We start from the raw sequence: 15,975 nt of genomic DNA, 5'->3' as shown, positions 1-15,975 counted from the left end.
AATTATATATACATATAAAGAATTTTATTAGGTAATTTGTGAGGTTGTATAATTCAGAAACCAAGAATTAAGAACCATGAAACTGAGAATTAGGATTCCACCATTTCTACTTTGTAGCATTTGTAATTCAATTTCTTTTCAAATGACAGCTTGCCACATTTATGGACAGACAATAAGTAGAACTAGTTGAAGTTATAAATTGGGTAAATACATTAAATGAAAATATCTGTCAACAATTTTAGTTCAACACTGAGAAGAAATTATTTTTAAATCAATTTACAACTCCAAAAATTAAGTGAGAGGCACAGGATTAAAAGCATCCTTTAATTTATGAAAAGAATAAATATAAAAGAGGCTACGTCACAGAAAGCTACTTAAGATCAGGATTCACTTTCGTTCCAATCACATTTTGTTGCTATAAGAGAACAGTTAACTTCTATTACTACTTAGGTCCCAGACACACTCCTTATTAATAAGGTTGATATTCAGTGCCAGTTAGAGAGGGAAGCGTAACAAAAAAAGTAGAATATATTAATACAAGGGTTTAAGGTTGGATTTTTTTTTCTTTTAAATCAAAACAGCTTGAAGCCACACAAGTGTAATGAATCAGAGTTGGTAAGGTCATACCTATCAAAACAAGAAGTTCTTTTCAGCAAGAAAAAAACTCCAAACAAAAAACATTGAAAGGTATTTTTAAAATTTTTCCATCTGGGGAAAAATATGACACTCATTTACAGCACTTCAGATATTTTGATATACAGAAGACTTAATAGGCACCTAATTTAATACTCACTGTTTGCTCACCTAAGTGTAATGATACTTGACCTGAATTGAATAGCTCTATCATTTGCATACTCAGCCCAGATTAATAATCTGGAAGTGGAAGGCACCCTAATGTCCCTTTAGTATCTACTTTGCTTTGAACCTTGTTTCAACTGAGAAAATTAACATAAATATTAAAGTGTGGCTGATATCAAACCCATTCTCTGCTGCAATAAAAGGTCAGTATTACAAGCCCTAAGTAATATACAACTAGTTCATCAGCATGACAAGAAAAAAATTATTCCATAAAAACCTCATGTATTGTGTGATGAGAAACATGTGTAAATAACCCAGCATATATTTCTGCAATGACATTTTGAGCTTCTTACAGCAGTCAATACAAACATTCTACTTAAAACTATTTATCATCAAACATGGGTGTTGTCTTGTAGATGATTTAGGTGTCAAAACTCAGCAGGAAAGCTGAAAGGATCTGGCATTCATACTGCAAATGAGATGATAGTTCCATAAAATGCATGCAATGCCAACAACAGGTATTATTTCAGAATATTTTACTTTCTGCTTTTAAAAAGTAAAAATTTATACACTACTTTAAGAGAAATGTGAAAATTCCTTCTCTACAAAAACACAAATCATTCACCATATAGGAATCCCAGATGCATGCTGACTGCTGAATAATTTAATCATAAAAAACATATTTACACAGGAAAGACATTTTCTTAATACTGTATCGTCCATTATTAACTCCACTCCTAGTGAAATTTTCCCCAGTTTCAAGCTGTCAGACACTTTTCCACCTATCTATTTCTTATGGCAGATTATAAGGAAATGATATCAGAAAAATGAGAGCTGTACTTCAAAATAAACAGCCAAAATACACTTCTATTATGATATATATGATGTAAAAGGAGAGATTTGAAAGTCAAAAGTGTTGACTGCTGGCTACCACTTGAGCAATGAAATGCTCCTTTTAACATTCTTTTCAAAAGCCCCGTTTATGAACTTCTAATTTCAACAACCATGTTAGGAACCAGAGACATTGAAAGGATGGCTGTTTAAAAAGAATCAATCAGTAGATGAACTGGTTGGAAAACACTGCTTGATCATCCCATCTTTTTGCAACAGCCAAAAGAAACTTTTGTTTTTTAGTTTTTGACTTTCTTCAAAAAATAACTGGTAGATTAGCAACTGTAGCTCAATATTTGTTTCTGTTCTGACAAATATTTAATTCAGAATCTTTTGTGGAAGTCATATTTCAACAATACAAGTTACATTTAACTTAAAATTAGTAACTACAGAAAGAGATACCCACTGGTTTGTTAATCCATAGAATATCTGCGTTGTCTGACAAAGATTCATCAGGACCAAAATCTGTAACTGGCTGGGCTTCCACCCTTGAACTTTGTTTCCTTTTTAGCATCCTGAAGTTAACTTTTGTTATCTACAGTCATGAAACCTCCTTTGGGAGAAAAAGACAGCAAACATTAATTCACTAAAACCATTTTATAATGCATTTTGAACGGTTTTATAAATAACCTAAAGCATTTTATTTTCATGCAAACTGCTTTTGTATTTACTGATTAACAGGATATTCATTCTATTAAATATAAATCACTGACATGACTCTCATTATGTTACAAAAAATTTACACAAAGGTATGTAACACAAACAATTACCAGAAACTTAGCAAAGCTGACAGAAAATTTGTACCAATATGCAAAGAATGCTATTGCTGTGAACTTCAACACAGAGTAATCACTGGATGGATTTGACCTGAAGCCATTTAATTAAATGGTGACATTTCCATTTATTACACTAGGCTAAGATAAATCCCAACATGCCAAAGGCAAACAGGCGATGTTACGCCGCCAACACATATTAATGTTCTTTACTGAAATCGGAAGAGCCTTTTTGCTATATACTACTATTAACATGTATTTTTCTAATACTTTTTTTAATGTTAGCAATTATCTATCCAACACCTAGACAGATGGCTGTCTCTGGGGCTTGTATTGGCACGCAGAAGCACTGAGGAAAATGTGTTGTTTGCACGGAGTCAGGCCAAATCTGGACATTCCTGCATGGGTGGCACTGACTGAGACTTCTACATGCTCAGTGATGTGAGCCACAACTAGGAGACACAACGAGAGAGCAGAAGGGTGAGTTAGATCTTATTAGTCCTCGATTAGTTGGAGGCAATAGTTGACTCAGGACTGCAGAAGTCCCGTGTGCTTGGTCTCAGCTGGCCTTTTCAATGACATGGGCTCCTGCTTCATGTCCAAACACTATGCATGCATCCTTGGCTGTCTTGTCTTTTAGCTGTTATGGCAAATGTAAACTATTACTCTTATTCCAAGTCCCTCAGAGTCTACCCCTACTCTGTTTTCTCTCTTTCAGATTCAAGAGGACAGCTCCTGCGTCTGTAAAATCAAGTCTGAACCATTGGTCTCTCTTTGCACAAACCACACAGCAACAGGGCTGAGGTCTTGTACTAATATACGCAGGTAGAGGAGCTGACATTATGTGATGATTAATTTTTTTAAAATAAACAGAAATAACACAAAAGCACAAAATAAGGACAACTTCTGACACCTATATTCATCTGGTCATTCACAGCAACCTTAGTACAAGTGAAGCTGGTAAGCTGTCACTAAAATCATGCAAATGTTGTAAAATGAACATTACAAATTAATAATCTTTCTCTAACAAATGAAGACTGAAATAATATTCACAGAGGTTGTAGGTTCTCTTAGTCTTCATGCTCAAACTTCGTGCTCCCACCTCTATCATAACTGAATTCACTACTTCCTCCTCTTTAGCAATTTTTTTCCACTTTCTCTTATTTCTTTCTAAGCCTGATATATTGACCTTTTTTCTCTACTTGGACCAAAGCATAACTAGAAATGCTTGAAGCCTCAACGATGCTGGTGTGCTTTTTGAAGTCATGAAACTTTAAAATGGCTACATTTAACACAGCGATAAGAAGTCATTGCAATGCCTTGGGAGATGCATTTCCCAAAACCTTAGGGAAAAAAAAGACATTGTCTAAAATGTTTCTTGCAAATATGTTTTTTGGAAATTGTTTACTCAAAAGCTAATCAGTGAATTAACAAAATAATAATTTTATGTTTACTATTTCTGGTAATGGCTATGACTGTGCTCCTAAGCTTTTAAGAAAATATGCAGCAATAAATAGAGAATTAATAAGATAAGCTCAATCAGTAATTATGAGAAAAGGCTCAGAATATGAAACACTGATTTTTGTTTAGCCACTACTGATTTTTTTTTTTAAATAAATGACACTCTAAATAACAAGCTATGTCCATTTAGGGAAAAAGGTAGATAATTATCAACTGTCTTTCAGCAAGGCTCTGTTGTTTTTATGCTTTTCTCAATACCGCTTATTCATACATCTCATGTGTAGGAAGATTAGCCATGTCCTTCTAATGAAATTCCCATTTTTCCTTTTACCCAGTGCCTCTTTGTTCAAGGTTTTTTTTTTTTAATTGATCCAGGCACAGAAAATAATGTGAACTTTAGATGTTCATAATGGATGTCCATAATGGATTTAGTTCACATACTTAAATGTTGTGACTAAAGAGATTAGAATTCGTACTTTTAAGAGGCAGCCTTGAATAAACAACTCTTCGTGTATCTAAACCTAATGGATGGAAGGGAAGGCAACGTTTATGGAATATAAGAATCAGCTTGTCTACTTCTCTACTTGAAATGACCAGAAATGCACACAAAAAAATGCAGAATAAAGGCAACAAGCCAAGAATATCATGGAAATGGTCTTCGGCAAGACTATTCAAAGTATAGCAAGGTTGCTTTCAAGCTTTTATGCATTTTTATTGTTCTCACTACTTTTATTTTACCAGGGAATGCACAGGCTTTTCCATGTGTCTGTTGCTGTAGAGCAACATAAAGCCTAGTACAGCTTCAGGACTCTGCCATGTACGTAAAGAATTTTAACCCTTGGACTAAAATCCCTTTTGCACTCGTTACTGCAAGGAGGAACCCGCTGAAAGATGAGGAGAAGGGCAGCTGTGCACAAACTCCTTCCAGCTTGTGACACGCAGTGAGCACCACACCAAGCTGTGCTAATGGGAAGGCTGTAGTCCTCCCTAACCCTGACTACAAATCCACCCCTGCAGTTCCCGCATTGATTTTGGCACACATCATTAGGTCTTTCTTTGATCACAACCTGTTATTAATGTGAAAGGCTTAATACATTCCCTAGGATGTACTTCTAGCTCCACTGTTTTTTAAGACATACTGGGTGCAGGGAAAACACAGGCTTGAGACAGGAAAATATCACGAAGTTTTGGGGCTACAATCACTTCACATTTCTTTGGAGTACTGATAAACCTGAGACTCATTTATAAAGCAAGCTCACTATATACAGCATAATCTGCTCAAAAGATCTCCATCACAAAGTCAAGAGAACATGCTTATAAATGCTCTGGCTGACAAAGAAGGCAGTTGAAAAATGACTTCAAAGAAATATAAACAGGAAAATAAAGTAGATATTCCTACCTACAATTTATGGAGTTTGAAAATCAGCTAAATCCTTGAAATCAGCAATGTCTGGCTTTCAACATAACTTCTTTCTCACTGCTGATAGACTTTGTCACGTGAGATCACGTGAGCACTATGTGAAGGTCCTCCCTAAGGCAGGCCACATACAAGCACTCTCTTCAACACCAGTTCTCTCTCTGCAAATGTCAACTCCCCTTCCAACTTCACCCAGAGCAGGGACAGAGAAAGTAGCACATAACACTTAAAGACAATAACTACAAATGTGAAAGCTAAAAGGGGTGACAGAAGAGGATGTGAACACCCATACACATAGCATGATGACAAAACCCCATTTCCATACTATACGTTAAAAAAGCCTCAAACTACAGGCTACCTTAAGGAAATTGATTGCTCTTAACTGCAGTATGCATTATACAGTTATAGGAAAAATATAAGTTCTCATTCTTTCATCTCAATAGCCGCCACCTTTCCCTGTTTACCAATTGTCCCTGTTTCTCTATCGCCTGCTCCCTCTATCCCTATGTTCTTCCATCCCTGATTTTGGGTGCAGATACAGGTAAATGGAATTTCAGTATTTGTTTTCATGTAGAAAAAAATTTGAAGTGAGCAAGTTACATATGTGACAGTATATTTATTTTAGAATGGTAAACACAAAATTCCGGTGGATACAATCACATAGCACATGCCACCACGGATACTATTAACTCATACCTAATTTTAAGGAAGAACTTATTTCAGTACTTTTTCTCTCTGTGTGGTATTGTTATTGCATCTGATGAATGATCTCTTCATTATTTTGAACACAATATAATGCTAACCAAACTTTAGTGTTTATTAAAAAAAAAACTTAGTTCTTCACAAAGATGGTATACTGAAGAAATATCCCAAAAATCAGTTACATTCACATTTTCAAATCATTTGGGTACAGGTAGGAAAGAACAACTGGTGATATCTTGTACTTAGTAACAGGATCCCAGACTAAAAATACAAGAACTGGGCTTCACAACTGAGGAAGGTTTAACAATTGCTTACGGCTGCCAAAGTAATAACATCTAGTCTGAAAATATACAGATGTTCAGACTTCAGCTCTTTGCTCCAAACACATCTCCTGTGCCTTGCCTTATTATCAACTAAGGACAATGCTCTCAAAGTATTTATTTCTTACATATAAGTTCTTTCACTCAAACACAGCCAAAATAATTCAGAACTATTGAGCAGACAGAATCAAATTATCACACTGTATACAGAGGCAGATCTCTTGTGAGTCAGATATAAAGTCTACCTCTATTGTCACATGATGTATCACAAGTCCTTTTCACTATAGGCCTTCTAACATCCAGAATATACAATACCAAAGACACTACACATGCATATACATGGTGCCATAATGCACCCAGAAAATGAACTTAATTTTAAATAGAATTGCTTAGCTTTTTTATATTTTTCTATTAAAAAATTTAGTTGTGTCAAAAAAAAGGCAGAACAACTGTAGATGATTTTTCAGTTGTTGGTGTTAGACCACACCATGGCACATTCCACCATACTTCTTTTATATACAATGGCCTGAAGTTGTGTCAGGGGAGGTTCAGGTTGGATATTAGAAAAAGGTTTTTCACCCAAAGGATGGTTGGGTGCTTAAAGAGGCTCCCCAGGGAAGTGGTTACAGCACCAAGTCCAACAGAGTTCAACAAAGCCTTTGGACAATACTCTCTGGCACATGGTGTGACTCTTGGGGCTAATCCTGTGTGGGCCAGGAGTTGCACTTGATGATCCTTGTGGGTCCCTTCCAACTCAGCATATGCTGTGATTCTGTGAATGCACAGTAATTATATGTAGAGAATATACTGATGGTATTTCCTTTATGGATATATAGCACAGTTTAACAGCTATCTTACTGCAAAAGTTCACTTCAACTGTGGGCCACCTACCCACCACTTGCTGCCCTAGGACTGGTCTACTGCAACATAGCCTATATAAATATCTTTAAGAGCCCAAAGCTGACAAAGACATGCAGCAACGTCCTTAGCAAGAATCATGCTGGAAAAAATGGAGAGTCGTGTTCTGTAATTTGCTTTTGCGGTCTACCCATCTCCTAGTAGAAATTGTGTCTAGCCCTTTGCAAAAGTAATGGGACAGGCAGTACCAGGTCTTTCTTTGAGAAGATTCAGGAAGCAACCCATCCTCTCTCTAAAATACCCCACATTCAGTAACATGCTATGAATACCGCAGATCTGTTTTTCAGACTTTTAAAGAAAAGAGTGAGGGCATCCTTCCCAGAATGACACAGGGGTGGAAAAGAGCCTCTCTGTAGGCAGATGGCTGATGACATGCCTGCTTAAGTGATTATGTTAAGGTTGCAGGGATTTTTTTGTGTATCAATAATTACATGTTACTGTGCCTAGAGCCTTGTATACACATCCTTTCATAATTTAAATTGAAATACATTAAAAATTAAAATAAGCAGTGGTTATATTATTTTGGATTTGTTACAGTTTTTGCTAAAATAATTATTAAAGCAATTGAAATATTCTAGATCATCTTCCCTTCCCAAATTCTCCCCTTTCTATCCTCTAAGGAATTGCCAGTGAAACAGTTAACACGTATATATTTTAAAATTGAAGTCCTGAAAACAGAATTAGGACTTTTTTATCCTCTTATCTTTCCTTTAAAACAAAGTAATTGACATGTGATACACATCCTCCTTGCTGCAGGGCAGTTCCTAGAAGTCACAGCCATAATCTCTGATACTGTAGGTACTGTATCTGAAGGCTTTATTTTGGAGGGAAAAAAAAAAAGAAAGGAAAACTGAGTTCATAGAATCATAAGACAGATCAGGTTGGAGGGACTTCAGCTCTGCTCTTGTGAGACTCCAACTGGAGTACTGCTTCCAACTCCAGGGACCCCAACACAAGAAAGACATCGACCTGTTGGAATGAGTCCAGAGGAGGGCCATGAAGATGATCAGAAAGCTCCTCTCCTATGAAGACAGGCTGAGAATTGGGGTTGTTCAGCCTGGAAAAGAGAAGGCTCCATGGAAACCTTCTAGCAGCCTTCCAGTACCTAAGGGGGGGCCTACAAGAGAGCTGGAGAGAGAGACTTTTCACAAGGACAGAGGACACTTAAGGCAAATGACCTTAAGCTGAAGGAGGGTAGGTATAGGTTAGATATTAGGAAGAAATTCTATATTGTGAGGACAGTGAGGCATTGGAACAGGTTGCCCACAGAAGTTGTGGATGCCCTATCCCTGACAATGCTCAAGGCCTGGCTGCCTGGGGGTTTGAGCAGCTTGGTCTAGTGAATGGTTTCCTGCCCATGGCAGGGGGTGATGCAGTTAGATGATCTTTAAGGTCCCTTCCAACCCAAACCATTCTATGACTTCAGGAGGTCTCCAATCCCATTTTCTGCTCAAGCAGTATCAAACTGTGACAAAAGACCAGGCTATTGCAGTTTACTCAGGTTATTCCAGTCCAGTTGTGGAAGCCTGCAGCAAAGGAGACCATAGAATTTCTTTGAGCAACTTGTTCCACTGCTTGATTTTCCTCACCAGGGGAAGGGGGGAGGAGGGGGGTTAAGAAAGAGAGATGGAAGACGAAAACATCACAGAAAATAAAGAAAGGGAAAAAAAAAGATTACCTAGTAGAGCCAAGGCAATTTGCAACCATAGTCTAGTAGTGGTATCCCTCAAAGCAAGGCATTTACCAGTACTCAGCCAATACAGGAAACTTCAAACGAAATAAAAGATGCGATGAAAGTAATGAAAGGGAGAACAGAGAAAGACTGAAAGGGAAAGAAAACATGATTCAACCCATAATGCTCATATTAGGCTGACTTTGCTCTTTATCTCCAAAAGATTGCATGCTCAAAATCTACAGGAGATCTAAGTAATAGGAAAATATCCCATTAGTAACACAGTAAAAATAATTTGTGAATGCAACACCTGTGTTTTATTCATAAGCACATCAAAAATCTTGTTTGCAACTGACCAGATTCCTAAATACCTACGGAGGATGGGAGGAAGCTCAAATCCCCAGAAGCCAGTACCAGTTCTATCTCATCATGAGAAACTCATGCCTTAAGAAGACATCCTTATCCATGAAAGTCTAAGACTTGCCACCTCTTCTAGAGCTTGGTCCAGTAGCCCGTTACTCCTAGCAGTGCAGCACAATAGTACTGATCTCCTATCGTGAAGATTTAAGAGCCAAAACCTCTTTGACTCAATATACAGGTCTGGATGAATGCCATACAGATTTATGTAAGTGTTCATGGTACCAGCAATGACCAGGAGCTGGAAGGAAGTCAAATCAGAGTGAGTTATATTTCCAGGTGGTATAGCTTAAATGGGAATGAACTGTGATGGACCAAATTTCAGATTAAAATAAAGCAAATGCACCAAACAAGAAGACCATGGGTCCACATAAAGCACAAATGACATGCTGATTGTTACAGTTTTAAAATTTCACTTTAAAACACAGTACCAAGCTCAAATGGTAAAACAAAAAATTCCCCAACTGTTCCTAAAAGTCTCAAAAGTATATGCATAAACTTGAAGAGAGCTGGAGTCTTCTAGCAGCCAGTGAGTTTAACTCAAAGAAATGTGATTTCCCGCCCCTCATTGAAGTTTAACTTCCTGATTCAACATAGTTCATTGTTAATATGTATAATTTCTCTGTTGGTCACTTAGAGGGCAGGTGGGATGGGACTGCTGTGGAAGGAAGTGAATAGAGACATCGATATTTAACAGGAAATTGACGATGCTTAAGACAAAGACAAATGCTCAATTAGCATTTAATTAATTTTTTCTCACTGTAAATATTTGCCTTAACAGAACAATGGTTAACCTACCAAATCATAGCTGACTTAAAAAGTACGTTTGCACGTAAAGGCCATCAAAAACCTTCATCCTTCCTAGAAATATGTCTCTGATGTTACCGGGAGTACTAAAATAAACAAGATGCCAACAACGAAAAAATATTAAGCACCTCTCTCTCCATTTGATGAACAAACCCCTGAAACTGCAAACTAAAGATTTACTCCAGGCCTGGGTACGTCGCTCTCTCCAACCACCCCAACCCCGCAGCCTCTGCGGACCAGCTGAACCCTCTCCTCAGGGAGAAGGCTCCCCACAGCCATCCCCATCCCCAGCCACCCCATTAAATCAGTGCACCCCGAGGAGGCCTGTTCGCCCCTCGGCCCTGCCCTGCCTCAGTGACGAGTGCGGCACTCCTGCACCCCACCGAGGGATGCCGAGGGGTCCGGAGCAGTCCCCGCGGGGAAGGCCGACGGCGGCCGGGCCGGAGCGCCCCCTCCCACCGCGGGGGAAGGACAGCTGGGGCGGGCGATGCAGAGGGCGCCACCGCCCCTTCCCCCCTCGCCGCGGAGCCGGCCGGGCCTCTCGCCGCGCCCGTCCCCTCCCTGGGAAGCGCCAGCGCTGCCGGCAGAGCCGCGGCGGCCGCGGGCCGCGGAGGGGCCGGGGAAGGGGGCGGGAAGGCGCAGGGGCCCCACCGCGCACCGAGAGCGAGCCGCGCCCGCCGCCTCCGACCTACCGCCAGCATCTCCTTTCATGGCGCGGTCGGGAGGGGCCCCCGCGGGTGTGCGGGGTGTTACGGTGCTGTGCCAGCCCCGCACGCCGCCCTCCCGCGCTGGATCGCGGCGGCGGGGCCCGGCGGCGGCCACGCTCAGTCTCTCGGCAACGACGGGGGCGGCGGGCGGGGACGGAGCAGGTGCGGGGGAGACGGTGCCGACCGCGCACGGGCTTGTTGGGACAAACAGACCCCCGCCTTGCTAAAGCCTCCTGCTGGAAAGAGAGGGGGCTGAGCGGCTCCGGAGCAGCGGGGTGACTCCACGGCGGTCCCGTCACGCAAAACACCCCCATAGCTGCTTGGAACTGTGGTCGCTGCGCCCCGAAACACGCAAGGGGCGACCTGCATGGGACGGAGCTCGCCGGGTGGTGCCCCGTGCTGAGCCCGGACAGCCCCCCTCCGAACAGCAACGGTGTAGGGCTTGTTTGTTTGTTGGTGGGTTTGGGTGTTTTGCTTGGTTTTGGTTTGGTGGGGTTTTTTTGTCTTTGTTTGTTTGTTTGTTTTTGGTTTTTGTTTAATGATGATGCTCAAGTGCTAGGATAGTTTATTTATTTTGGCAAGAAACCCTATTTGTGCATCTTAAAGCTTTTTTAGTACTCATGACCTTCTTTGACCGTTCTTCACTGGTAGCATCATCTGGGTGGTCTGGTTACTAATGAAGAGCCAAGTAAAGGCTCAGTCTTGACATGGTGAATTAAATTCATAAAATAGCATCACTTTTTGGACTAGATGATCTTAGAGGTCTTTTGTAGCCTGAATGAATCTAGGAAAGAGATACTAAAAATAAATAAATAAATAGATAAATACTTAATTGTTTCTGTACGTGAATTTGACATGCTCCAATTTGTATTTTAGTTTTCTTGGAAAAAAAAAAGGTACATTTCTGAAAATTATAATTTGTGTTTAAATGATGATGATAGTGAATAATGTAAGCTCATAAACTCATGGAGTTTGTAAAGACGTGGAATAGGATTTGAAAATAACCCAGAAAGGTGAAGGAAGGTATATGGCAGAAATTGTACTACATTTCTTTAAATTACATCTGTTTGTCTATTTGATGCTTGCAACAAAAACTAATAAGCCAGTTAGGGAGCTGGCCTCAGGATTACAGATGCAGTCCTGCCAGCACTACTTATGTGTATTACCAGCATTAGCAATTCCAGTAAATTTAAGCACCTAATTGTAGTGTGTGCAGGCCTAGTGTATTTGATAGCTGCTAAAAAACCCCCAAACAAACCAATTTAAATGTGCTTACAAATAATACTTTTCACATTTTGTGTTTTTCCTCTCCAGTTATGTTTTATTACTTGGGATAAGTTGCTAGGCAGCATTATGCTGTTGGTGATAGCATCTCATAAAAGAAAACTGACAGTTGCAAACAATGAAATGTTGCACCTATATCTGAGCAAAAGAAATCAGTGTATGCCAGCAGATGTGACTTTGTGTTACAGTTTTTCTATGGATATACTGGCTTCTGAAAAATAATTCTTGATAGAACAATTTTCCAGTTGGAAGGGACCTTGCGAGACCATCTGGTCTGACCAATCTGCTGAAACCAGGCTCAGCGATGAGATCACACCAGCTTGCTCAGGGCTTTATCTGTTTGGGTCTTGAAAACCTCCCAAGACAGAGACTGCACAGTCTCCCTAGGAAGCCTGTTCCAGTACTGGACTGTCCTCATGGTGAAGGATTTTTTTCCTGACACGCTGTTGGACCCTACTGCAATGCACCCTGGAGAATAGCCCAGCTTCATCCTCTTGACAGCTTCTTCATAAACCCTGGTAGACTACTCTTAGATGCCCCCTAAAGCCATCCCTTCTCCAGGCTGAAAAAGATCACCTCTTTCAGCCTCTCCTCATGGAGCAAGTGCTCCAGCCCCAACCACCTTGGTGGCTTGCCGCTTAACTCACATATTACCATCTTTCAGGTGTTGGAGGGGAGCTCAGAATTTGATGCAGTATTTTAGGTAGTTTAATGAGTGCCAAAAAACAGGTATTAATTTCCTTACATGTGATTTGTATTATAGGATGCCTATTTCCTTATATATTTCAAACTTTTACCTGGTGTTGTATTTGGTATTATATTGTTACTACCTGCATATACTGAGCCTCTATGAACTACAAGTGCTAATGGGGACCCACATTTCAGCAGAAGACTGGATTCTCTTGTACACCCTGTCTGTGAGCACCACTTGCATCAGATGATGCTAGTGCTGAAAAAAGGGTTTAGCCCCTGAAGCCTTGAGGTACCTGCCTATGTGCAAGGGCAGAATAGCAGTCTTCCATTTATAGAATTGTGCAGACAGAAAAAGTCTGCTGTTTTCAAGAAAAAGTGCTGTCTTGCTTTGCTATTTCACCACAAATTTACTTTCAGATCTGTCACGTGAAAAGCAATGATGAACACTTTAGAACTTGAGTGGCATATAACATGTATATGAGGATAAAGTGGAAAACTTAGATATCTATAACATTTCTGATATAATTTTGCAAAGACCCTATCAGTCTTTTGAAGTCCGTAACAATGTTTAGTATTTAAGGCTGAAGTCTGTTTTTATTCTGATTTAGACAATTCACATCAACCTAAAATTCAAACCATAAACATATAGATAAGGACTGAATCTGGGAGTTAATCTTATGATGTTACTTTATGGTAACTTGAAATAGGTTAAAAGGAAAAATGTGTCTTAGTAAAGATTTGCCTCTCAGCTCTATAAATCAGGAACAGATAAAGGAACTTCCTTATTCAATCATCAAACTTTGAAACTGGTCATAGGAAAATGTCCATTTAAAAGGAAAACTTTGGAAAATTGCAGAAGATGTCATACTGAGAATTCAAGGGGAGAATTCTCAGCCTTACTTATCACTTTAATTTCTGTAACATGATCTGCAAACACAGTAAGATCTTCCCAGATAAAAGATAATTAACAAGCCAAAGTTTCGTGGACCTGCTAACTCAATAAGTCTTGAAGAAAAATGCGGAATGTAAAGCATCTACTTATTTTGCATGTTTCCTTGCAGAATCTGGAGAGCCCTCAAGCCCTGTTTTATTTTTCTGGGATGAAGTTAACTCAAGCAATTAAAAGGATAAAAATTAGAGTGAAGAATTTCTAAAGTGCACTAAAGAAGGAGAGTAATGGAAATCCTCATCTTCCCCATTGTCAGTGAGGAAGAGCAAGGGTTAAGAAAGGAAAGCACTAGCAGGTCCCCAACACAAGTTGGGGGCCAACTATTTGTTCTTACAAAATCCAGTTGCTACTCTCCCATTTGCTGACAGCTGTATAAATACGCATGTTTCCTCAGACAGACACATATTTTAACTATCCCACTGTTATGGGAAGGAAGTAAAGCCACCTTAGAAATAGTGGAATTGTGGGGGTTTATTTCTGAATTTATTTGAGCTTTATTTGGTCTCTTGTCCTTACTTTCCATAAGTATGTGTTATAAACAAATTTTAAAACATCCCAAGGAGTTGAGTTTATTGGAATTGCCATTGTTGAAATTCGATTTACCATTTAGGAAAGAATTAAGTGCTTGATCAGATTTCAGATAGTCTATAATGAGTAAAAGAATTCATGAAATATTCATTTTGAAATTATGCTTGAGCTTTTAAAAAAGGTCACAAAATATCATTTAGCAATTCAGAATTAAACTTCAGACCCAAAGGAAGTTTTAATCATTTAGGCATAGGATACAAGTCAAAAGCTGCTCAATTCCTGTCTCTCTACCCCCAGGTCATGCAAAGTCCTTAGTCCTCTTAATGGTGGTTACCACAAAGTTGTCCCATAGTCAGAAGTTCTGCTCTGTGCATGCTGAGCAGCCCCTGGTATTGCTAGAGTTCCACATGATTCATATTATCTGAGCATCCTGCCTTGTTTCCACCTGTCTGGTCCTTATGGCTCAGGCTAGAGGTGGTCTTGCTCAGAATCATGTAACCATAACAGAAATGGCCACAGAACAACTTGAGATTAATGATGGTGAGAGAAGACCAGTTACTGTTCCTGAGTAATTTTGATTGGGATGGGTTAGAAAACTGTCATTCTTGAGTGTCTGTGATCTGTGTCAACATTGATGATCCAGAATATAAGACATGGATTATGGTTTTTAAAATTTCAAACCTTAAAAACTGCAACTAACTATGTATATGTTTAGTTTGCTTTCAAGAAGTACCAAGTATTTAGAAGAGGAGCAATAATGGTGTTCTTCCACACTTCCTTTTTCTTAATTTCTGTCTCTCCTTCATTTTTGGTTTGATAGCAAGCACTGCAAGACAGAGCGTTGAAACCATACAAGGTGGTTGCGGTTGCCTGGATAATCTGGTGTGCGTATGTTCCACTCAGGCACTCAACCTGAGTTACTGCAGTTTTGGCCTTAGGAAGTCAGCAGTAGCTGCTTTTTAAATTTGCTAACCCTAAAAACAACTCTTCAGCCAAAAGAATGAGAATAATCCTTCATTGTAACTCATTCAGGTTAAAGGTTGTTAAAAAGATCATAAGTCAAAAAGCACAAACAGTAGTCATTATATTTTCCACTATTTTTTATTCTTTAAGATTCCCAGCATCAAGAAACGTTATCCCTTAGAGAAATAAGGCACAACTTGACCACAGAGTAACAATTTATGTTGTTAAATGACATGCCTTTTATTTACTTTCTTGGGCTCTTCAAGGATACTGTTAACTCAGCTTACCATAGATCTTGACTCAGTTTCAGGAATAAGTGCTAAACAGTTAAGAACACAGTAGGCTGCTCTTTAAAATACACTGTTATTGCTGGCATTCTGAGCTTTCTTGCAAGCTCATGTTTAAAAACCTTCTGCTTCCTTTAAGGCCTCTGTAAAAGCAGGGTGTTATTGCTGTTTAGGGGAGTTCACTAGCAAACACTGAACAAACAAAAGACTTACCAACTATTTAAAGTTTCAACTGAGACATTAAAGAGTAAGCTAAGGTTTTACACTAGAGTATAACACAATAACATCTTGATTAACATTGGCCTATGAACTGTTTGGGTAGCTTATATTCTCTCCTGTTCAGGCCTGCTACCTTCAGACGAGCTCAGCTTTAATCTTATTCTAACCT

The 15,975-nt window shown here is 39.4% G+C and overlaps 1 protein-coding gene across 5 annotated transcripts in view; it reads right to left on the bottom strand.

Moving 5' to 3' along the window:
• Positions 1-10,981, bottom strand: part of NALCN (sodium leak channel, non-selective) — a 221,913-nt gene extending 210,932 nt beyond the window's left edge. For 3 of the 5 annotated variants that reach the window (XM_032678967.1, XM_032678969.1, XM_032678971.1), the window contains exons 1-2: positions 10,869-10,981; positions 2,096-2,242 (exon numbers count right to left, since the gene is read on the bottom strand). In XM_032678967.1, coding sequence (XP_032534858.1) covers positions 2,096-2,203 — 108 coding nt within the window. In that variant the 5' untranslated portion in view covers positions 2,204-2,242; positions 10,869-10,981. Of the gene's footprint in view, positions 1-804; positions 936-2,095; positions 2,243-10,167; positions 10,263-10,868 lie in introns of those variants that run through there. The other 2 variants (XM_032678968.1, XM_032678970.1) reach the window with 2 other exon arrangements.
• Between the last annotated feature and the right edge of the window lie 4,994 nt (positions 10,982-15,975).

This window comes from Chiroxiphia lanceolata, chromosome 2 (genome assembly GCF_009829145.1).
Source record: "Chiroxiphia lanceolata isolate bChiLan1 chromosome 2, bChiLan1.pri, whole genome shotgun sequence".
Lineage (NCBI taxonomy): Eukaryota > Metazoa > Chordata > Aves > Passeriformes > Pipridae > Chiroxiphia > Chiroxiphia lanceolata.
The sequence above is the reverse complement of the archived record's forward strand: the minus strand, read 5'-3'. Positions and strand labels throughout refer to the sequence as shown.